Source organism: Octodon degus, unplaced genomic scaffold, assembly GCF_000260255.1.
Source record: "Octodon degus isolate 3935 unplaced genomic scaffold, OctDeg1.0 scaffold00320, whole genome shotgun sequence".
NCBI classification, from domain to species: domain Eukaryota; kingdom Metazoa; phylum Chordata; class Mammalia; order Rodentia; family Octodontidae; genus Octodon; species Octodon degus.
In genome coordinates, this window is record NW_004524896.1 from 448,284 (window position 1) to 471,074 (window position 22,791).

General features: G+C 56.7%; 1 protein-coding gene across 5 annotated transcripts; it reads left to right on the forward strand.

The window, feature by feature from the left end:
- Ppp6r1 (protein phosphatase 6 regulatory subunit 1) lies at positions 1-22,348 on the forward strand. 5 transcript variants are annotated; one of them, XM_023707935.1, is made up of 24 exons: positions 1-77; positions 1,963-2,151; positions 9,193-9,425; positions 11,753-11,939; positions 12,014-12,151; positions 12,231-12,296; positions 13,300-13,412; positions 13,490-13,603; positions 13,890-14,052; positions 14,141-14,293; positions 14,374-14,508; positions 14,755-14,819; positions 14,922-15,037; positions 15,113-15,198; positions 15,283-15,372; positions 15,524-15,621; positions 16,689-16,746; positions 16,829-17,001; positions 20,362-20,474; positions 20,551-20,686; positions 20,772-20,878; positions 20,960-21,041; positions 21,406-21,507; positions 21,705-22,348. In XM_023707935.1, exons 2-24 carry the CDS (start codon positions 2,056-2,058, stop codon positions 21,706-21,708), a joined length of 2,628 nt encoding a protein of 875 aa, XP_023563703.1. In that variant the 5' UTR covers positions 1-77; positions 1,963-2,055; the 3' UTR covers positions 21,709-22,348. The 5 variants fall into 5 exon arrangements, with proteins under 5 accessions (XP_023563703.1, XP_004647763.2, XP_023563704.1 ...); XM_004647706.2 differs by having other exon boundaries at positions 20,772-20,842; XM_023707936.1 differs by having other exon boundaries at positions 13,923-14,052.
- Positions 22,349-22,791: the final 443 nt, after the last annotated feature.

Below are 22,791 nucleotides of genomic sequence, written 5' to 3' on the forward strand. Positions count from 1 at the left end.
GGCCGAGCCGCCGGCAGCGGGGCGGGGGGTCGCCCCGATGAGCCCAGAGTGCGAGGAGCCGCCGCCCCCCCGCGCAGGTGAGCCGCGCGCCCGCCGCCTGCATGCCTCTGCGCGGTCCCCCGGGTCCCCGCCCCTGCCCCTCGTCTTCCTCGGGCTTCCCAGGTGACCCGGTCTCCCCTAGAGTACCGCCGCCGGGCCTCCATCTCTGTCGACTTCGCGGACTGCTGTTCTCGAGCTCGCGCACTCTGCTCTCACTTCTCTGGGACTCCCCTCACCGCCTCTCCTGGCTCCTAGGAGCGCCCTTCGGACTCCTGCCCACTTTGTCGTCGTGTGCCCGTCCCCACCCCGCGTCCCCAAGGCTAACCCCTGTGGGTGCCTCCTCTTCTTCCCAGACGCTCTTCGCTCTCCCGGTCGTTCAGCACTGCCGGCTCCCTTACCGGGATGACGCTCTGCTAGGCAGAGCCCAGGGCGGTCACAATCGCTGTGCTTTGGAAGTACCCAGGGCAAGCCACCGAGAGGAGAGGCTGGCGAGACTGGCTGGACAGGTGGCTCCCTCTGTCCAGGAGGCACAAGTAGGAGTTGACAGGTGGAGAGTGGGAAGAAAGGTCTCCCCGGTGGGAGGAACAGCTCGTGCAGGTGCATGCCGGGGGTGGGGGTGGGGGGGGAACCTGGAGGGCCCGAGTGTGCCATTGAGAGTGGAAGCGCCGAGTGAGGGCCTGCGCGGCTGGCTGGGTGCCCACAGGGGCCTGGAGTGTAGGCTCCGTGCGACTACTCTTACACACCTGTGCTCCTGTACTGAGGATGCGGGCTTTCCACATCAGTGGGCCTGAGGGGTAGCACCTTACTGGAAAGGAAGCTGTCAGATGTGGTGCCGGCCGCAGAGTCCGAAGTCGCTGCAGTGGGGTTGTTTCCCACCTGGAGTGAGGTTCTATTCTAGGTGGCTGCTGCAGACTTGAGGTTGCCCAAGGAACATACTGAGTGGTTTGTGTACACATCCCATGGAAATGCTGGCCACACTCGGCCACATGGCTTGTAGTGTGGAGTGGTGGCTGCAGTTGGCTTGTGCTGTGTAAAATACAGTGCTCTTTTCTTCTTGCAGTGCTGGGGATGGAACCCAGGTCCTTGTACATGTTAGGCAGGTGCTTTGCCACTGAGGCACTACAACCCCAGCACGTGCTGGTTTTGTTTTTTATTTTTTTTGCTTTGAAACTTGCCCGTTGTCTATCATTTTGTTTAAGTTCAGTAACTAGGTATGGGAAGGAAGCAGTGAGACCCACTGGTTTGAGTGATGTCTTGCATCAGATAGACCTAGGTTTGAGTCCTTTTCTTCTGCTTTTCCAAGGGGTGAGACTTATTCAAATTGCCAAGTGCTCTGTGTGGCCTCTCAGTGGGGATGGCAGGGGTGCTCTCTGCAGAGGGTGAGTCTGGAGTAAGTGTGTTGGTAGATTTCTGTAGCAGAAGATGAAGCACATGGGCCGGGGAGAAAGCTCAGTAGCATAAGCGCTTGCCTGGCAAGTCCAGAGCCCTGAATTCAATCCCTGGTACGACAAAAAAAAAAAAAAAAAAAAAAAAGGAAGAAAGAAAGAGAAAAAGGTGAAGCACATTGTGTGGCTCCTAGGGTTACTTTTGGGATGTATATTGTGTTGGTTTTCAGCTCAGGGCATTCACACCTGGGGAAGGGGCACATTTAGTGTCTAGAGGGTGGACATGGTGATGGACCACAGGGAATGACAACCAGTATCTTTGAAGGCACAGGACAGTACTCTCACAAGTGCTGCCTACTAAGGCTACATGTCACAGTGCTGATGGAGGAACACTGTTTTATTGCTTGCCACAGCTAGTGTTGTGTGGCCTGCTATGCTTTTAGTTCTTTTGTTCATCAGCTTTCATTGGGTTATGTACCAGATCTTCCCATCAGAGGTGGCCCACTCATCTGCCCTCCCCCTTTTTTTCTCCCCTCAGGACCCATGGCCAAGTGACCTCCCCAGATCACCTTCCCCCACTGACTGCAGTTCCCACTTATCCAACAAGTACTTGAGCTCTGGGCCTGGCCGTATGCTAAATCCTGGGAAACTGGCATCATCTGGGGAGAGGCAGATGCCTGAACAGGCAGATCCTGTCACAGAGCTGAGGCTCAGACGCTGTTCTAAGGTGACTTAGGGGATGCTGTGGAAGGACACATGGAGGTCTCCTGGAGGACTAGGGGAGGTGTTAGACCCAGAGAGCTGAGGAGGCTGGTGGGACAGTGTGGCTGAGGCTGAGGGCAGTTGGGGGTGCAAATCTGCATGTGTAACTTGCAGCAGGACACAAGCGCAGCAGCCCAGGTGAGCTGGTGAAGTGGAGACAGACTGGGCTGCCTAGCTTGGGTGCCCTTATGTGCTGGACTAGGGTTTTCCTTCCCACGCTGGGAAGTACAGAGCCTATCTGTGAGTTTTTCCAGAGGAGGAAACTGAGCTCAGGGGTTAAGTTCTTGGTCTTTGCCAAACAGATTTCTATTTGGAGAGATAAGATTGGAACCCAGCCTGTAATCTGTTACTCTGGGAAGCTGAGGCAGGAGGATTACAAATTCAAGCCATTTGGGCAACTTTGTGACTCAGTGAGATTTTGCCTCAGTTAAAAAGTAAGCAAGTAAATAGCTGTGGGTGTAGCTCAGTGAGAAGGCCTTGGGCTTGATCTCCAGTACCAACCAAAAAAAAAAAACTTGAACCCAGACCTGGACCTCAGCTCACCCTGTGACATTCACTGTGCTGTCTGTTTTGCAAGGGCTCTGTGTTTGCTTGTCTTTCTCCTCTTTTCCTCTAATCTATGACCAGTCCAGGTGATAAGTCCTAGTGTGGGCTTTAGTTCCCCTTCTCAGTCCTTGGCCTATGTTCTGGTCTCTGTGGCTCCTAATTTCTTCATCCCCTAGGGTGGGTGAGGAGGCACCTTGTTTGCCCTCTAGCTGGAGATCCTGAACCAGCCTTTCCCATGTAGTGGGAAAGTGCCAGCCTGTTGGCTCTTGTGTCCTTGGCTCAGCCCTCTGCTCTCTGGCCTTTTCTTCTAGAAGTGTGCCCAGCTCCTAGCTTGTCAGGGTGATGTTGGGTTCCATAGCTGTGCATGCTGGGCCTGGGTGGTAAGGTTGTTTGCACCTTCTCCCTATTCTGGAAGTGCTCACTGCCCCTTTCCAAGGGACATGGAGCAGGCCTGGTGTTGAGAAAAGCTAGCGGGACATCGTTTTGCTGTCCCTAGCCATCTGGCCTTTTACAGTCCCGTGCTGGTAACTGGGTCTTTTTCTGAGGACCACCAGCCAGCCTGTGGGCCTGTTTTGATTCTGAGCCTCAGGGTCGCTCAGTTGGCTGCCCCTGGTGGCTGTACCCTTCCATTTCTAGGTGCTGGGGGGCCAGCGGAGATTAAGAAGAGTTGGCAGGTAAAGCAGAAGCCTGGCAGGCAGTGCTGTGTGGAGGGACAGGAGCAGCAATAGGAACAGGGGGAGCTGCGGTGCAGTCTCATGGGCTGGGCTGCGGCAGCTGGCAGCAGAGGCCAGGAAGAACACAACAGAGCAAGAAGGCAGAGACCATGGGTAGGGCTGGCAGGAGAGGCAGAGGCAGTGTGTGCTTTTTAATGGCGACCTTTCTCACTTACAATTTCCCCTTCTTCCTTTTGTAGCGAGAGTCATGGTTTTCAAACGGTCTGTGAAAACTAGTGGCAGCCACTTCCGTTTTCTTGAAGCTGCTGAAAGTTGTGAGGGTGGGGGTGGCGGGGTGTGTGGTGCCTGCCTGAGTGTTTGAATGATCTGAGGAAAAGTACCAGAGTCTCTTGGGCAGTGTTAAGCGTCTATCCTGCTTTTATGTTTTGACCACTGTTGCCTTGGGGTTGCGACTATCTCGTGCCTACCTTGCCCAGAAGTTGTCAGACATTGTCTCAAGGCACTACTGAATCTGAACCACCTGCCTTAACTCAGCTCGTTTCATGGCTGAGGCAGTGACGCTTGCAGGAGCCAAGTGCCCGGCCGTGTCCACCAGCCAAGTGAGTGAGGGAGCAGCCTCCCTCTTGCTGATGTGCAAGTTGAAGATGGTGCTTCACTTGGGGCTGGGCTGTGGAGTCCTATGTCCAGCATGGGAGCCAAGGCTCAGACCCAGCTCTGCTTCTGGTAGCTGAGCTGCAGGCTGTTCTCTCTGGGTCCCTTTTCCACGTGGGACTCTGGTGTCAAATGGTAGCACTCAGAATTCTTGCCCTTGTCCTGAAGCAGGGGAGATGAGGGGCTGTTGGCTTGGTATACTCCTGGCCTGGCCCCATGCTATCTTCCGTGCTTTGTGTGGGCTTTCTGTCATGGGTGTTGGCCAGGAGGGGTGGGAAGGAGTGACCTGTGTATGCTCCTGGAGTGGAGCCTCAGGTGGAGTCTTGGCAGTGCTGGGGTAGCTGGGACCTAGTACAGGGCCCGCTTGACCTCAGCATGGTGGCTCTGGGCGGCTTCTGTTTCTTTAGTGACAGTTTTAATTGACATATAGTTCATGTGCCCTAGAATTTATCCATTTAAAGTACACAGTTTATTGTTTTGTAGTATAGTCACAACTTTCTGGAGCTACTGCCATGTTTATTATTATTATTATTATTATTTTATTTTATTTTTTTTTGCGGAACTGGGGATTGAACTCAGGCCCTTGCGCTTGCCAGGGAAGCGCTTATTCTACTGAGCTATCTCCCCGGCTGTTTATTTTTGTTCAATTTTTTGTTTCTTATTTTTTAATCTTATTTATTTATTTTTGATATGGGGTCTTGCTACGTAGTTCAGACTCATAGTGATCCTTGTGTCTCAGCGTCTCCAGTGCTGGGATTATAGGTGTACATCACCATACCTTGCTTGCCAGGCAGGTGCTTAGACTGCTAAGCTATCTCTCCAGCCTTGTTTTTTGTCTTTTTGAGACAAGGTCTCACTGTGCAGCCCAGGCTGGTCTCGAACTTGTAACAACCCTCCTGCCTCATCCTCTTGAGTGATAGGATTACAGGCGTGTGCCACCATGCCTGTTCAATTTCTTTTTTCTCTTTTCTCACATTTTAGAACATTTAAAAAACACATTACTGGGGCTGGTGAGATGGCTCAGTGGTCTAAAGCACCTACTTAGAACAAGCTTAGCAAAGCACAGGGACCTCGGTTCAATCCCCCAGCACCACATGCCAGCCAGCCCCGCCCCCTGGTGGGCTGAGCTGGCCACACACACACACACATAAATAAATAAAATTAAAAAGAAAAACACATTACTTTTCAGAGAAGAGACTCTGAAGAGGCTGGTCTGCAGTCTGGTATAAACCTTTAGACTTTCGTGTTTTATTATTTTTATTTATTTATTTTTTTGGCGGAATCAGGGATTGAACTCAGGCCCTTGTACTTGCCAGGGAAGCACTTATTCTACTGAGTCATCTCCCTGGGCCTTTCACGTTTTGTTTTGTTTATTTTTTTTGACAGAACTGAGTATTGAACTCAGGCCTCTGTGCTTGCCAGGCAAGTGCTTATTCTACTGAGCCATCTCCCCGGCCCCATTTTTACATTTTAAAAAACATTAAAAACCCCCAAAAATTGTCCCCATTAGCAGTCACTCTCCTATCCCCAAGTTCCTGAAAACTTGTGCTTTGTGTCTCTGCAGATGTGCCTGCTGACAGATCATTTAAATGAGCCCATAAAACTTCCGGGTTCTTTGTGCCTGGCTTTGTCTTGGGGCTCAGGCCTGTCTGGCCAGCTGCTCTCCTGTGTAGAAGGAGGCTTGCATCAGCTATACTCAGCCTCCTGGTCCTTCCCGCTGCTGGCCTTTGGGTGGAAGTCAGCAGTCAGGATGAGTTTGGCAGTTGCCCCTTGGGATTACTCTGTCCCAGGTACTCAGGCCAGGAAACACAGCCCGCCCCACCCCCACTGTCAGTGGGTCGCTGCGTCACCTTGGCTGAACCTCAGTTTTCTCATCTGTGACAGGGAGGCTTATCTGTTTCTGCTCCTCATCACAAGTGGGATAGAGTAGGGAAGGGCTCTGAGGAGGTCTGAGGCCCAGGCAGAAGACAGTTTCGTTTGGTGGGTGCTGTGTGTTTCTGCCTCAGGCCAGGAGCTGGAGCCTGCCCTCCCTGGGAGACAGCATGTCCCTGGGTGATCTCACACCTCTCTGCCCAGCCTCCCTCCTGTGGCTGGGAGGGGACAGGTCCCAGGGCTGGGAGAGGTTTCACTTTGATTTCCTGATCTTAGAGGGCCCTTGTGACAGTGTGGTTTGGAGATGAGTGTGTCCTCTAACTCACTCCAGGGAGCGTTTAGTGCCCAGTCCAGGTTCAGTGCCTGGTGCTGTCCACAGGCCCCCATAGGAACCTAGTAAGGAAGATTTTGGAGAAGCTCAAACCTTGGAGTCTGCATTGGGTGCTGGGAACAACGCGATCACCCAGAAGCAGGGATGTTCCAGACTGTAGGAAGTGCTGGCCTGCTGGCTGTCACAGACACGCCCCAGGGAGCCGCTGCTGAGTAGTAGACAGAGATGGGGCTGCTGGGCCCAGGCTGCATGGGACAGCCTCCCAGCACTATGCTTTGTAGAGGACCCAAAGGACAAGAGGAAACCAGTACCAAGACAGAGTGCTGAGGTGGACCCAAGCTTTTACTGCTCTAGAACAGCAAGTAGGCTGGGATGGCTGTTGTGAGTGTGAGTGTGGCTAAGGTAGCTTTCTCGGTGGTCCTGGGTACAGGTTGTTGAGGAGGGGAGTGGCTGGAGAGGGCAACTGGGTGTGGGTGGCCCCAGGTGGGGTGGGGGAGGGGATCTGCAGTGCTGGATTGCACTGTTACCAGATTGGAGAATTGTTGGTTTCTGGGGATAGGGAAGGGTGGGTTGTGCCGTTGCGGTTGTGCTGTAAGGGTCACGATTCCACCCTCCTTCCAGAGAGCATCCAGGAAGTGCTGGGTGCCAAGTGCCCTGAAGGCCAGGAAGGCCAGCCTGCAAAGAACAGCTCCTTGGTGAGAATGCTGGCTCAGAGTTGCTGGCCCAGCCATCCCGAGGTAGTGAGAGCCAGCCCCAGCAGGCTTGTGCTGCCTGCCCATCCATCTGCTGCAGAAGCCCTGTGCTGACATGGTCCCTGTACCCAAAGTTCACTTGCTGTCTGTGTGAGGGCTCCACTGCTTGCCAGCGTAGGCCTGTGTTTCCTCACGTATCAGTGGGTTGGGGATCTCTCTTGAGGGTGGTTATGTGAGTTTGCCAAGGTGGTGGCTGTGAAGTCTTCAGGGTAGTGGCATGGTGGTGGAGCTGGGCATTTGGTTGATCTTGTTATTGTCAAAGACCCTGAGGCCTTCTGATACCCTCCTAGTCCTGGGAGCTGCTAGTGCCAAGGGGGCTGTGGGCATGAAGGAGACAGCTGAGGTGGGAGCATGGGATCTGGAACCTACTGGGGAGGGGTGACCCCAGCTTGGCCGTTGGGCTTTGAGGAGTGGAGCTTGGAGCTCTGGGGATGGTGGAGCCTGGGCCATGAGCTAAAGGAACCAGCAGGGTGGGAGGCCTGTTGTGTAACCTGGGGGCTGCTGTCACCAAGAAGTGTGTGTATAGGGTGAGCCCCAGGGTTGTGCCTGAGGGCCTCAGTGTGGGCTGGGCACCGTCACCTGGCCCAGAGGGAGCCAACCCAGGGTGTTGGGTGGTGCTTCAGAGTGGTGTTGGGAAGGCAGCCTTGAGTCAGAGCTCGGGCTGGAATCCCTGAATGCTACGCACTGGGACCAGAGCCCCTGTTGTCTCCCAGACCTGGAGCTTGGCGCTGCTTCCCTCCACTCCTTCGGGGCTTGGCAGTGAGTGGGTCCCCCATGGCCTGTTACCAAGGTGAGGGCATGCGTACAAGTGAGGTTTGAGCAGAGTCCTTGAGTGGTCTCCTTGCCACGGGGGTGCACACCAAGGTGAAGGAGTCTCCTGCTGTGGCCCTGGCTGCAGGGGAGGCAGGGATGGAAGGCAGCGAGCATGTCCTGAGTTACAGTTGAGTCACCTCAGTGCTAAGCACAGCTGGCCTGAGTCTGGAGGCAGCAGACCCTCTTAGGAGGGTGACCTGGGTCGACTGTGGAGGCTGGATCTGAAGGACAGGCCGGGAAGGGTCCCCAGGGTGCCGTGAGGGAGGAACCAGCATCTGCAGGCCTCAGGATGGGCATCCAGCCTCCTGGGGCAGTGGTGGCCTGTGAGTCTTTTGGGGGGCTGCCCACTCACCATCCCCTGTGGCGGGGTGATGGCAGTGGGGGACTGTGTAGCTCAGCCGTGGTGCACAGGCATGCTGGTGAGCAGGCAGCTGCGCACAGCTGAGGCTGCTGGGGCAGCTGGGCAGCCTTGTGGGGTTCTCTTTTCTCCCTTTCCTTTTCTTTCTTTTGCCCAGACTGTCCTTGGACATGCTGTGTTGCCCAGGCTGGTTTTTAACTAGCAGTCATTATATTCTCTGGGATTATAGCTGTAGGCCATCATGCTGAGCTTCTCGTGAGGTTTGTATGAGGAGCAGTGCAGTAGTGTGGGGTGCTAGCTTGGGACAGCGCTGTCCATCCTGTTAGTACTGGCAATGCGTCTCCTCTTGCTAGCGCGTTACCTGTGATGGGTGGCCGAGGGTGAGCAGCTCCCTGTGTTCCTCTAGGCTGACAGCCCTGTCCTGCCTTCTTTGGGCCTCAGCCTGAGGCTGTTCTAGGAGCCGCTCTTCTCTGGCCTGGGCACAGTGCTGAGAGCGTGGTTGGGGTGTGTTTGTGTGTGTGGTGTCCAGGCAACGGCCGGCCGCAGCCTCGAGATGCACAGACTTCCTCTCTTCCCCCTGCTGCCACCCACACCCCCAGCTGTGCACCAGAGGTCATGGGGTGTTTGAATTTGTTCAGCAGATACAGGTGGGAGTGAGTCTGAGGCCAGGACTTCAACCATGTCCCCGTCAGTATGGAGCAATGGACACAGGATGGTGGGGCTGAGGTCACTCTTCACAGTGGCTGGCCTCTCCTTTTGGACCTTGCGTGGTCCACAGTGAGGACTTCACTAGCCCTGGGCTGAGTGATGAGACAGTGGGACCCAGGAGATGGCTTGAAGGCTGAGATGAGGGTATAAGTCCCTGAAGCTCAGTGGGCGCATCCAGCATGGATGAGCCGGGACATCCCAGGAGAGGCCAGGCTTGCCCGGTGGCTGGGGCTGGGCAGGGGCCTGCAGCAGGGCACCTGGGGGATGTGTGTGATGTGCAGACTGTGCCCTGTGCCTGCAGGGCGCCATGTTTTGGAAGTTTGACCTGCACACAAGCTCGCACCTGGACACGCTGCTGGAGCGGGAGGACCTGAGCCTGCCTGAGCTGCTGGATGAGGAGGACGTGCTGCAGGAGTGCAAGGTGGTCAACCGCAAGCTCCTGGACTTCCTGCTGCAGCCGCCGCACCTGCAGGCCATGGTGGCCTGGGTCACCCAGGAGCCTCCAGCCAGTGGCGAGGAGCGGCTGCGCTACAAGTGAGTCTGTCCCCCTCCACACACTTGGGAGTCTGGGTGGGGTTGAGGAGCTGAGGCAGGGAGGACAGAGCCCTGCTGGGGTCCTGTAGCACTGAGTGCAGACTGCCCTGTGCTCAGGTCTTGGTTCTTTACATTTATTTGTGTGTGTGTGTGTGTGTGTGTGTGGCCAGCTCAGCCCACCAGGGGGCGGGGCCGGCTGGCATGTGGTGCTGGGGGATTGAACCGCGGTCCCTGTGCTTTGCTAAGCTTGTTCTAAGTAGGTGCTTTAGACCACTGAGCCATCTCTCCAGCCCTGGTCTTGGTTCTTTAGAAGCTCTCCGGGGTGGGGCTCTCCAGGCAGACCCCCAGTGCACACCTGGCGGTGCCTTCTCCAGCCGGGCTTGGAGTCACACCTCGCCAGCATCATCTCAGTTGCTGGCGCCCTACTTTTTGTTTTAGTGGTGGCTTTTTTTTTTTTTTTTTTTTTTTTTTTTGATTTGTTGTTTTTCAGACAGGACTTCAAATTTATAGTCTTCCTGCCTTGGCCTGCTGGATATTGAGATTATAGAGACATACTATCATGCCTGGATTTGTTTTTTCCCAGTTGAAATCTTTGTCGGGATGAGTGCAATCTAACGCAGGTGTAGGAAATAATAGATTCTGAGCCAGTGCTGCCCAGTTTCCCCCAGTGGTAGCATTTTGCACAATTACAACAGGGTGGGTACAGTGTACCCAGGAGCAGCTTAGAAACAGTCCTTTTCTCTGTGATTCATTTGTATGTGTGGTGCTACTTTCACCCTCATTTATTTATTTATTTATTTTTAATTTAATTTTATTTTATTTTTTGCGGTACCAGGGATTGAACTCAGGACCTGTGGCTTGCCAGGCAAGCACCTATTCTACTGAGCTATCTCCCCAGGCCCTACTGTTACCTTCAGAGGCTTGTGTGTCCATGCCAAAGTGACGTCCAGAACACTTCTGCACCACTGATCAAAACCACACCTCTTCTCTAACCCTTAGCAACCATGTCTGTCCCCAGTTATATAGTGTGTTTTGTTTATTTTTTTGGTGCTGGGAAATGAACTTGGTGTCACACGTGCTAGGCAAATAGTCTCACCTTAGCCCTACTTGTGTCATTGGAACTGTGTGATAAAGTGTGTCATGCAGTAGGGCCCTTTTGGGAGTGGCTTTTTACCAGTGTGATTCTCTGGAGACTCACTCCAGCTGTGGTGGAGAAAGGCACTATCTTTCTCTTTCTCTTTCGCTTTGTTGAGAGTGGGTAGTGAGGCTCTACCAGTATATCCCCTGAGGATGCCAGAGCCATGTGCTCACTGCGGGAGCCCCTAGGCCTGTAGCAGTTCCTGTGCAGGCTATGTCTCCTTTTGTCCTTCTGTGTTATGTTAGCTGTGTGCAGTATGGATGGCCTGAGAGGATCTTCCTGTCCAGTGTGCTTATGGGTGGTGGAGGGTATGGTCCAGCTGCTGGTCCTGGGAGGTGGATGGGCTGTACAGGTGACCTGGCTTTCTGCCTTTGTCTGCCTGGGCGCTGGGAACATGGGGAGGCTCTCCTGGGCTCAGGTGTTCCTCGGTACTTGTTGTTGCCAAGCCAGCTGCAGTGCTCTGTGCGGACTGCAGGCCAGCAGTGCTCTTATGTCTCCGGGTGTTTGCTGGCAAGCTCCCTCGGCTCAGGCGTCCATGCATGTCTTGTCCTATGGGCATGGGCTGGACTCTGACAGTGTAGACAGCGAAGTGGTCTCCATACTGGGGATTAGAACCAGGGCCTTGCATGTGCCAGGCAAGCACTCCACCCGAGTCAAGACTTTCTAAATTGCCTAGACTGGCCTTGAACTTGGAATCCTCCTCTACCCTTCTAGGTAGCTGAGATTACAGATGTATACCACTACCTGGCCACCTGTGCCCTACTGTGCCTCCTACCCCGCCCTGCCCCAAGAAGTCCACTTTGAGGGGAGGGGCGCCTTGGTGCCTTCCATAGTTATGGTTTAAACCCAGAGGGCACCCGGGCACAACAGCTCTTGGGCTGCTGTTGGGTATCGCCTGTCTGCAGAAGGGAGGCAAGGACAAGAGGTGGGTGGTCTAGGAAACTGCCCTGGTGTGGGGCACTTAGATGTGACCTAGGAGCGTCACTGAGCTGGGGCAGCGTGTGGGGCTGAACATGTCAGACATCAGGAGAGTGGGGTAGATCAGGAAGTGACCTAAAGGCCACGTTCAGTGAGATGTCATCTTAGGGTGGTGGGGAGTGCTGGAGGGCATATAGGGAGGCTGGGGATGAGCTGGGCTGGGTAAAGAGGCCTCCCCCATGAATCCCTGACACCAGTGTTATCCCGCCAGGTACCCCAGTGTGGCCTGCGAGATCCTCACCTCAGATGTGCCCCAGATCAATGACGCCTTGGGCGCAGATGAGTCCCTCCTGAACCGGCTCTACAGCTTCCTGCAGAGCAGCAGCAGCCTCAACCCACTGCTGGCCAGCTTCTTCAGCAAGGTCATGGGCATCCTCATCAACCGCAAGACAGACCAGGTGTGCTTCCCTCCTTGCCAGGGTGTGCTGGGGCCAGGGGCTGGGCTGTGCGTGATGGGACCCTCTGCCCCCAGCTTGTGTCTTTCCTGCGCAAGAAGGACGACTTTGTGGACCTGCTGCTGCGGCACATCGGCACCTCAGCCATCATGGACCTCCTGCTGCGCCTGCTCACCTGTGTGGAGCGGCCACAGCTACGGCAGGAGGTTTTCACTGTGAGCTGGGCTCAGTGGGGCTGGGGTGAATGGATGTGGGGCCAGGCACCCACCATGGCCCCTGTGTTCTTGTCCCCAGTGGCTCAACGAGGAGAAGATTGTGCAGCGGCTGATTGAGCAGATCCACCCATCAAAGGATGACAATGTGAGTGCCATGGCATTCCCTGCCGCCTCCTGCATCTCCATACCTTGCCTCTTACTCATCTGTTAGAAGATGAGCACTTGCCCTGGCTTCTGCTCCCAGGCACGCGTCATGCCCACGGCATGTGTGCACTGCGCCTGAGCATGTGTGTGCATGCCCTTTCGTACACTCTGAGCTGTATGCAGCTGAGGGGCCTGAGGTGTCACCTCGAGTTCCCTGGAGTGACATGGTGAGAGGCTGAGCACTGCCCACTGCTGCCGGGGTAGACTTAGTGCTCTTTTTTTGGGGCAGGGGGCAGAAGCGGGGATTGAACTCAGGCCCTTGAGCTTGCCAGGCAAGCGCTTATTCTGTTGGGCTATCACCCTGGTCCCTAGTGCTCTGTTTTGATATACTCCTTTGCTCCTTTGAAACATAGCTTCTTTGAGATGTGGATGACATACTGCCCACCATAAGGTTATAATTTGGCAGTTTTCTCTATATTCATGGTGTTGTGTGGCTGGTACCACGTCAGAGTTAAAATACTTTGCACATTCCTGCTGAGATCCAGTGGCCGTTGGCAGCTCCTCACCCTGTCCCTGCCCCTGTGTCCCTGCAGCTAGGCCAGTCTCTCTGCAGTTGGCCACTTTACACACGTGTTGTGTAAATGGAAACATCTGTGGTTCAATCTGTGCTTGGTCTCTTGCCTTGCCTTGATCGTACCTTGGGCAGAAGCACTTGCCTGAGGCCCTGGGCTTCATCCCAAGCTCTTGGGGAAAAGTGTTTGTCCACAGGTAGCAGGGGCAGTGGCCCATTTCTCTACTCGGCTGAGTAACCCTCCCAGCATGGGCAGGCCGTGCTCCTACCTTCAGGTGCCAGCCCCCGGCTCCTGGTAGCTGTGCACAGTGCTGTGTGCATATGGGCAAGGCTTTGGTGTCTCTGTGCTCTGGTCTGGCAGCACACGTCCTTGTCTGTTGGTTGCCCTTCCCTATGCCTCCTGGGCGATCCTGACCTGTCTCCCCCTCCCCAGCAACATTCCAATGCGTCTCAGTCTCTGTGCGACATCATCCGCCTGAGCCGGGAGCAGATGATGCAAGGCCAGGACGGCCCGGAGCCCGATCAGCTGCTGGCCACTCTGGAGAAGTGGGTTTGCGGGCTGGCTGAGGGCAGGGAGGGCTCTGTCCTGGGAGCCTGGCCTGACAGCGCTGCCCCCACCCCAGGCAGGAAACCATCGAGCAGCTGCTGAGCAACATGTTCGAGGGGGAGCTGAGCCAGTCTGTCCTCGTCAGTGGGATCCAGGTGCTGCTCACTCTCCTGGAGCCCAGGCGACCCAGGTGAGGCTATGGCTGGGTGGCACCTGTTCCCTGCCTGTGTGGTGGGGTGGCACTGAGGCTCCTGTCTCCTATTGCATTGAACACTGAGCACCTCTGCTTGAAGATGGAGGGTACTGGGGTATGTTTTAATGGCATCAGACTGGGGGCGCAGTGGCCTCCCTGGACTGTGGTCTGCCCCTCACCCCATCCTCTACCTGCACTGCTGGCTCTGTTCAAGACGAGCCTGAACATATCTGGGCACCAGGTGCAGGCCCCTGGGCTCACTGCCCTGTCTGGGCTGCTGCAGGTCAGAGTCCGTGACCATGAACAACTTCTACAGCAGCGTGGACGGGCAGCTGGAGCTCCTGGCCCAGGGGGCCCTGGATAGTGCTGTGTCCAGCATGGGTGCCCTGCATGCTCTGCGTCCACGACTCGCCCGCTTCCACCAGCTCCTGCTTGAACCTCTCCAGGTAGAGGACCTCGGAGTCCCTGTTCTGGAGAGGAGGGGGTGGTGGTGAGGAAGGCGGCCTTCAGAAGCTGAGTTCCCTGCTCTTGCAGCTGGAGCCGCTGCAGATGACATGGGGGAGCCTGGCCCCGCCCCTGGGGAACACGCGGCTGCACGTGGTCAAGCTCCTCGCCAGTGCCCTGAGTGCCAACGATGCTGCCCTGACACAGGAGCTCCTGGCGCTGGACGTGCCCAACACCATGCTGGTACAGGAGTGGGTTGCAGGCCCAGGGCTTGGGCGGCAGGCGCTGTGCATCTCTGGTGCCAGCCTGTGTGCCCTCCCTAGGACCTCTTCTTCCAATACGTCTTCAACAACTTCCTGCATTCGCAAGTGGAGGTGTGTGTGAGCACCATGCTGAGCTTGGGGTCCCCTCCTAGCAGCAGCTCTGAGACACCGGGCCAGAACCCTGTGCTGAAACACGTGAGCACCACCCTCCCTGGGGACAGGCAGCCCCATCCCCTTCTGCAGCTGTGTGTGTGTACCAGCCAGTGCTTTTGTCTGGGGAGCGGGGCTGGGGGTGGTAGGAGCCAGACTGAGCGCAGTGCGCTGTCCTGCTGTGCCCTTGCCTGTGTGCAGCCCGGGCTCCCACCTGGTGCTTCCTGCAGGAGGTCCCGAGGCCTAGCTACCCAGGTGTGCAGGCCCTGGCCAACGCCCTTGCCCCCACAGCTGCTGCAGCACTGCCGCCTGGTGGAGCGGATCCTCATGTCCTGGGAGGAGAATGACCGTGTCCAGTGAGTGCCTGCTGCCTCCGTGCAGGGCGCATGGGTGGGGGATGGGCCAGGGCAGCCTTGGCATCCAGGCTGGCACCCACCTGTGGCCTTGTTCTTGTGCAGGTCTGAGGGTGGCCCAAGGAAGGGCTACATGGGCCACTTGACACGGGTGGCAAATGCCTTGGTGCAGAACGCGGAGCAGGGGCCGAATGCGGAGCAGCTGGGGCAGCTGCTGAAGGGTGAGTGAGGCGCAGGGGTGCGAGGAGCAGTGGGATGCTGTGCAGGAGCCTCACGCCCCCTCCTCCTCTGTGCAGAGCTGCCGGGTGAGCAGCTGGAGCAGTGGGAAGTGTTTGTGTCAGGACCTCTGGCAGAGACCAACAAGAGGAACGCTGTGGACCTGGTAAGGCCTGGGCTCTGCTGGGAGCCCCCTCCAGCCTTCCCGCTGTGGCTGCCGCCGGCCCTGATGCTCCCTGTCCTGTTCCAGGTGAACACCCACCACCTGCACTCCTCTAGTGATGATGAGGATGACCGGCTGAAGGAGTTTAACTTTCCCGAGGAGGCCGTGCTGCAGCAGGTGTGCGGGGGGTGTGGGTGTGGGATGGAGGACGTGCATGCGCGTGGCGGGGTGTCACTTGGCCTGGAGTATGTGGGCGTGGTGCATGCACTCTGGGTGTGTGCGCCCTTCCTGGCCAGCCCCCCCAGCCGTTCCTCTGTGCCCACTACAGGCCTTCATGGACTTCCAGATGCAACGCATGACCTCAGCCTTCATCGACCACTTCGGCTTTAATGATGAGGAATTTGGGGAGCAGGAGGAAAGTGTGAAGTAAGTGTCCCCATGGGGCTTGGGCACGTCTGCTCTCTGATGGCGGCTCCTGAACACATCTAGCTGTGGCCTTGGGTGCTCGAGGCCTGTGTTAGCCTGAGTCCAGCTCTGCAGAACCCCATCTTGTGGGAGGCCCTGAGGGTAGGCACAGACCTCCCCCATGCTGGGGATAGAGCAGATCCCAGCCCTAGAGAGGAGCAGGCAGCAGAGGATAGTGTCCTAAAGACCATTGTGAGGAGTGAGCCCAGAGTCACTGCGACAATAAGAGACTGCCTCTGGGGCAGGCCCTGGAGGGTCCCTGACACCAGACTAAAGGGGGATAGGTGGGGCTGGTGGGGGTGCAGCCAGCATCCACAGCCTCTCTCAGGCACCATCTGGTTCACCTTCGCGCCCATGGCTGCTGCTTGGTGGCCACATAAGCCCATTTACGTCAGGACAGCTGAGGTGGGGAGCTGGTCGGTGTAGGTGGTGGTGCAGGAAAAGGGCTTGGTGACAGGCTACCAGCAGCCGGGCTCTGCCTGGGCCGCAGCCTGGCCAGGGCCTGAGGCCTGGTGATCAGCCAAGCCTGCCCCACTTGAGGGTGCACTGGGTGTGACAGGCACTTGACCCTAGGTGTGAGGGACAAAGAATCACTTCAGGAGAAGGGGAGCAGAGCCCTGTTGTGCAGTGTGAGAGGCAGCCTGTGTGGGGCCATGCGGTGGGGCTGTGCCTCCTGGGGGCTGCCCTACCTTGTGCTGACTCTGTTGGTCTGGGTCTCAGCCCTGCCATGTCTTGGTCTGATTTGGGAAGAGAGCCTGACCCTGTCCTCGGGGTGAACTGTGGGGGCCAGGGCTCCCCTGTGTGTAGGGCAGTGTCTGGTGCTAGTCCCTGGTGGCAGGCTGGGCTCTTCCAGTGTCTGCTGGGGGTGGGTGTCTGGGCCTTGTCTCCCCTACTTGCTGTAGAGTGCTGTGCCATGGGGGCTGGGGTTCAGAGATGCCTGGGGGGACAGAGCTGGCACACAGCCCCACATGTGGGGCTCCACTGTGTGCTGAGGGAGGGCGCTCACTGCACACACACCCCTTCCCTAGTGCACCCTTTGACAAGACGGCCAGCATCACCTTCTCCCTCCACGCGGATGATGAGAACGTGAGTGCTGCTCTCCCAGGTCCTGGTGGGTAGAGGTCTGGGGGCTGCAGCTGCTCAGCCCAGCCTGTGCCCTGCCCTGCAGCCCAATGCCAACCTGCTCGAGATATGCTACAAGGACCGCATCCAGCAGTTTGATGATGAGGAAGAGGACGAGGAGGAAGGCCCAGGCTCGGGGGAATTGGACGGAGAGTATGGTGCCTGGCAGGGCAGCCAGCTGGCCAGGGCAGCCCGCGTGAGCCATGCCCCTGGCGTCCGGTGAGTCCCCTGGCCTCTCCTCCGTAAGGTGCCTGCGTAGCTGAGGTGCAGGGACTCCAGGCTGAGGCAAAGGAGCAGAGCAGAAAGACCGTGCCTGTGCGAGGTAGGGCACTTTCAGCTTTCAGGGAAGTCTGCAGGAGCAGTTCCCAGGCTGCCCTGTGCCAAGGTTCCAGGCAGAGCATTCCCCCCCCCCCCCTTGTGTCGGCTTGTCTCGGCTCGTGTGAATACTGCTTCTACCCTAATGCCGGCTTCAGTGCACCCGTGCCACGTAGTGTTGCTGCTGAGCACCAGCAGCCCGGGCCTTTGCTTCTTTGACTTGGAGAGGAGCGGGTCTGGTCCTATCTTTAGGAGATGTCATCCTCCTTGTGCAGAGCCCGGGCTCAGGAGTGGGGGTGCCCACCTCCCATGGTGCCCTCTGCTGGTCCTTGTTCTGACTCCTGTCCTGTAGAGGAGCCCCCTCTAATCCTGCTGTGCATGACGGGTGCTGAGACTTTCAGGTTAGGGGCGCTCATCCTGGCTTCTCCCGCATCTGGCCCCTAGCCCACGCCCACTCTGAGATCTGTCTCTGGGCTGCTGTTTGGACTTCCACTGTGTTGTCCTGTGGGAGGTGCTTTGCCGGCTTTGTAGTGGGCGGATTTGGGCGGGTCCCTGCTCACCCTCGTGGGGTGTGTTCCAGGTTGAGCTGGTTGTGACGAGCAGTGTGAGCAGCCGTCAGCGTTGCCTCTGTGTGTGGGTACAGCCTCCCAGTGCCAGCTGTCTGGGAGGCTGTGTCCTTGGAAGACGTCATCGATGGCGTGCGAGACGGTGTTTCGTTGTTTCTCCACTCTGTTCTGCCCGGCTGTCTTACGCAAGCATGGCAGTACCTTGTGGTCAGTTTTGAAATTAGGAAATAATGATCCAGGACCCTCATGCTTCTTTTCTAAGATGGTTTTGCTACTGGGATCCTGAGTTTTACAGTCAGCTCGCAGCATCCAGAGAAGGCAGCTGGCGTTCTGGTACACATTTGGGCCATGACCCTGGGACAGTTTGCGTAGCACTGCTGCTGTACAGTACATGTTCACTCCAGCTCCCTGAGGCTGGAGTGTCATTCTGCTTACTTGCATCTATAATTTCTTTCTTTTTTTTTTTTTTTTTTTGGCAGAACCGGGGATTGAACTCAGGTCCTTGCGCTTGCCAGGGAAGCACTTATTCCGCTGAGCCATCTCCCCAGCCCCAGATCTTTAATTTCTTTCGGCAGTGTTTTGATGGGTTTTATTTTTATTTTTGTGTATGGAGACTTAAATGCAGGACCTAGTGCTTGCCAGGCAGGCACTGGGCCTCTGAGCTGTGTCCCTGGCACTGTTTTTGTTTTAAGGGCATAATGCTTGCAGTTCTTTTTTTTATTATTATTTTTTTTATTTTAACATTTATTTAGTGTGTGTGTGTGTGTGTGTGTGTGTGTGTGTGGCCAGCTCAGCCCACCAGGGGGCGCAGCTGGCTGGCATGTGGTGCTGGGGGATCGAACCGCGGTCCCTGTGCTTTAGCCAAGCTTGTTCCAAGTAGGTGCTTTAGACCACTGAGCCATCTCTCCAGCCCCGCTTGCAGTTCTTTGTTAAATTTATTCCTAAGTATTTTATTCTGTTTGATGCTAAATGGGGCTTTATTGAAATCATTTTGAGATTGTTGCAAGTATGTAGAAAGATGGTAGCTGTTCTTGTGTATTTTGTTTCCAGCAACCTTTTTTTTTTTTTTTTTTGGCGGAACCGAAGATTGAACTCAGGCCCTTGCGCTTGCCAGGGAAGCGTTTATTCTACTGAGCCATCTCCGGCCCCTCCAGCAGCCTTTTGAACTCATTGATTAACTTTAATAGTATTAGTGGCCTTTGGATTTTCTGTATACAAAATGTCAGTGGGGCAGAGTGATGTATGCCCTTGACCCCAGCTATGGGGGAGGCGGAGGTGGCATTATTGCAAATTCTAGGCCAGCCTGGGTAGCATAGATTCCATCTTAGCAAAGAAAAAAGGCAGGAGATTGTGTCTCCTGTGAAAAAAGATGGCGCACAGATGCCTTTGCTTCCCTTTCTTGTGTCACTGCCCTGGCTAGGGCCGGGGTGGCATGGGCAGCAGTTCTTCTTCACCTGGGGCATCCCGCCCCCCATCGCTGAAATCTGCTCGTGCTCTGGAGTAAACAGATGCTTCACCATAGGCCCAGGAGTTCCTTCTTTGTTCAGTTGCTGAATGTTATAATTGGATTTTTTTTGGAACTGGGGATTGAAGTCAGGTCCTTGCGCTTGGCCAGGGAAACGCTTATTCCACTGAGCCATCTCCCTGGCCCTATAATTGGATCTTATTTAATTATTATTATTATTATTCTTTTGTCATTTTGAGACAGGGATTCACCATGCAGTTCAGACTGGCCTTGAACTCACTTTGTAGCCCAGGCTGGCCTCAAACTCACAGCAGTCTTTCTGCCTCAGTCTCCTGAGCACTGGGATGTGGTTGTGTTTTAGGTTGTATACAGATACACTTCTCTCCAGTTCATCAGTAAAAGGCTGAAACAGCATGCGTGGGATGTCTGCAGATGCAACCAGCTGTGGCTCAGAGGGAGCTGGGAAGAAGTGGTGTTGCTCTAAACACGTGCAGGTGTTTCTCCTTGTGGTGATGGGCTAGACAGTGCGGCGTCACAGCTCTTTATATTGTATTCGTTAGTGCAAGCGGATGGCTGAGCATATGGAGGAAGTGCAGATTCTGTGCAAATCGCACACCATTTCACAGAAGGGGTTCTAGTGTCCCTAGTGCTCAGCCGCAGCGTTTCCTGCGGGGGCTGAGGGTGACTCACTGGCTGAGCTGTGCGCTCAGTGGACACGGGTGGTTTTCTTCACGGTCACAGGTGGTATGTTTGTCACTGTTCATCTAGTCGCTTTGAGCCAGCCTGGGTTGCATAGTGAGACCCTATTTCAAAAATCAAAAACAAAAATTGAGCTAGTAGTTTTGGAGGAGCCGTGGTGCCAGATAGCATTCTCATGGCTGAGGACGTGCCAGTGACAAAAGTCACGTGTCTCCATTTCCTGGAGTTCATATCTGGAGAAGGAGTACAGTAAACCCCTTGGTTCTGAGGATGGATCTGGGGAGAGAGGGCTGTGGGGCAGATGCCGCTGGGGTCTGTCTGTGACCGAGCCCCAGTGTGCTGCCTGCAGGGCCGTCCTGCCAGGAGGGCTGCAGCAGGGACTCGGTCCTCAGGATCTCGTCGCCCCCTAGGCTCCTTGGGCCCCTGTGGTGCCTCCCACCCCTTCCGTCCCTGTCCCTCCTTGCCTGGCCCTGGGCTGCAGTGAGTCAGCGGCTGCCCCTGCTGGAATGCCTGATGAGGTGCTTTCTGGGGCAGGAGTTCAGGCAGCACCGACAGTGAAGAGGAGGACGAGGAGGAGGAAGATGAGGAGGAGGAGGAAGACGAGGGTGGTGGCACCTCCATGCCCAGCGCTGGGCCCCAGCCTCCTGGTGAGTGTGGGCATCTGTGGGCAGGACTTGGTGTCGATTGCCTGGGCTCACCCTCTGTCCCCACGCCACTGCCCAGGCTCGAGCTGGACTGCTGCCTTCCCACCTGCGCCTGTGGATGCCCTGCCAGGCCCGTGTGACTCCAGGGCGGCTGAGCTTCTGCCCCCAGCCCAGAAGCTGAGCAGCCCTGCAACTCCTGATGTCCCGCAGCTCAGGTGGGATGGTGCGGCGGGGGGTTCTGGTTTTGAGGGTCTCAGGCCTGGGTGCTGATGCGGCCACACATTGGGGTTCCTCTTGCAGCTCTCAGGATCCCATTCCATCCTCAGCACCTCAGATGGCTGCAGATGACAGCAAAACTGCAGAGCCCTCTGGTGAGCCTCTCTGTGCCTGCCCACCTAAGGCGCCAGGTGCCACTTTGGGTGATGGCATGGGAAGGTGGTGTGGGCAGCCTGCTTCCACTGGCTGAGATGCAGCCTGTCCTTTCACAGCCCCCAGCCAGGCCCTGGTCAGTGTGGAGGCCCTGCAGGCTGCCCTGCGTGGGATGCGCTCTGCCCCTAGCCCAGTGGACAGGTGAGCTGGCACTCTCTTCCAGCTCCTGGTCGCCATAGGATGCTGCCTGGTGTGTGGAGTGCCTTGTGCCCCGTGCCCTGCAGCACATGGGCCAGAGGCGAGAGGCTTGCAGGAAGGGATGCCTCGCGCTGTGGCCAAGTGCCTCTGGCATGGAGATGGCGTCTGGGGCCAGCCTGGCGGGAGGGCTGGGGTGTAGCATAATGCACGTGCTCACCCCCTGCTGTGTGCGTGGTCTTGGCGCCTACCAACTACTTGGTTACCTGGAGCCCCTTTAAAGGCAGCTTGAGGTTGTTGAGGGTACACGAGCTTCTGCAGGCGACATGAACGGTCAGCCAGTGTTAAGCCACACTGCCCTTCCTTGCAGTGCAACCAGAGACCCCTCTACCTCTGTTCCAGTCTCCGGGGCCTCTGAGAGCAAGGAGGGGGAGAAGAGCCCAGAGCCCTTGGGGCTTCCCCCCAGCCAAAGGTACGCAGTGGAGCAGGCTCAGGTGGAGGCTGGAGGGGCCGAGAGAGTGACCACTGGATGCCCTCTTCCCAGCAGTGGCTCAGCCCCAGTAGCGCCCCTCTCTCTGGGTCCCCAGTGAGAGTGGCTGCAGCCTGGGGGTGTGGGGTGTGGCTGGGGAGGAGGGGCTGCCTGCATGTCATGCGAATCTTCCATTCCAGGTAGCTGCCCCGTGGCTGTCGTGGCCCGATCCTCCGTCCTCCCCACGGACTGGTGGGCAGGGTGGGTCCCTTGTGGGTCCCTTGCTCCCCACGCCTGTCCCCTGCACTCCTCTGGACTCCTGGAGGCTGTGCCAGGGCGAGGTCCCGCCCTGCCCCGTTTGCACTGAGAAGAGAGTATGGAGCTCGCCTCCTGGAATAAAGAGTCGCGCAGAAAGAGGAGAGATGTTTATCATACTGTATATGTACCATGGGGGCGGGAGCTGGCGCTGGGGCACAGCCTCTGCAGTCCCAGGAGGGCTGCAGGAGGTCCAGGCTGCTGCCTGTGCTGTCCTGTGCCTGGTGCCGATGCCTGTGCCCAGCCTTCTGCTCAGGTCCCTCGAGGGTGGGCCACAGGCTAATGGGTGGTGCCTTCACCCAGACCCGCACTCCTGCAGCACCTGGCCCAGGGGAGTGGGCCCCCTCCCTCTCCCCAGGGCTCTGTCTGGTTGGCTGGACCCTTCTGCCGGACCTGGGGTCCCAGCCCCGCTGCCAAGTGGCCTTGTCCCAGCTCCCTCTCCCACGACGGCGTGAGTGTGCGTGTGTTCGTGCCGAGCTTCTGTTTCATATTGCAAATATAAATAAAGGAAGACAGTTTATGACTCCCACTGGTCAGACCTTGCATTTGAACTGAGTCCAGCAGCTGCACTCTGAACCTTGACCCTCCTGCGGGGGCCAGTGGTACCCACTCCCATGTGTCTCCTTCCTGCCGCCTATATAGGGGCAGGCCAGGCCACATTGTCTGCCCTCAGTGACTGGGGTCATGGGGAAGTTGGGGCCCTGTGAGCTTCTGGGCTGGGGGGTCCCAGGGTGAGGCAGGCAGCTGGCTCCCTCCCAGGCAGCCTGGGCCTCCATCCAGGCGGTGTAGAGGCAGCTGTCACCTATGTCCTCTGCTGTGGTCCTGGAGTCCTGGCTCCCCCTCCCAGTGGCAGTCTCTGGGCTTGCCTGCGTGGGTGCTCAGCTGGAGGGACTGCTTGGCTCCTGTGGGCACCTCAGGGTGGTGGAAGGCCGTGTCTGGGGACTTATCAGTGCTGGAGTCCACAGGACACTC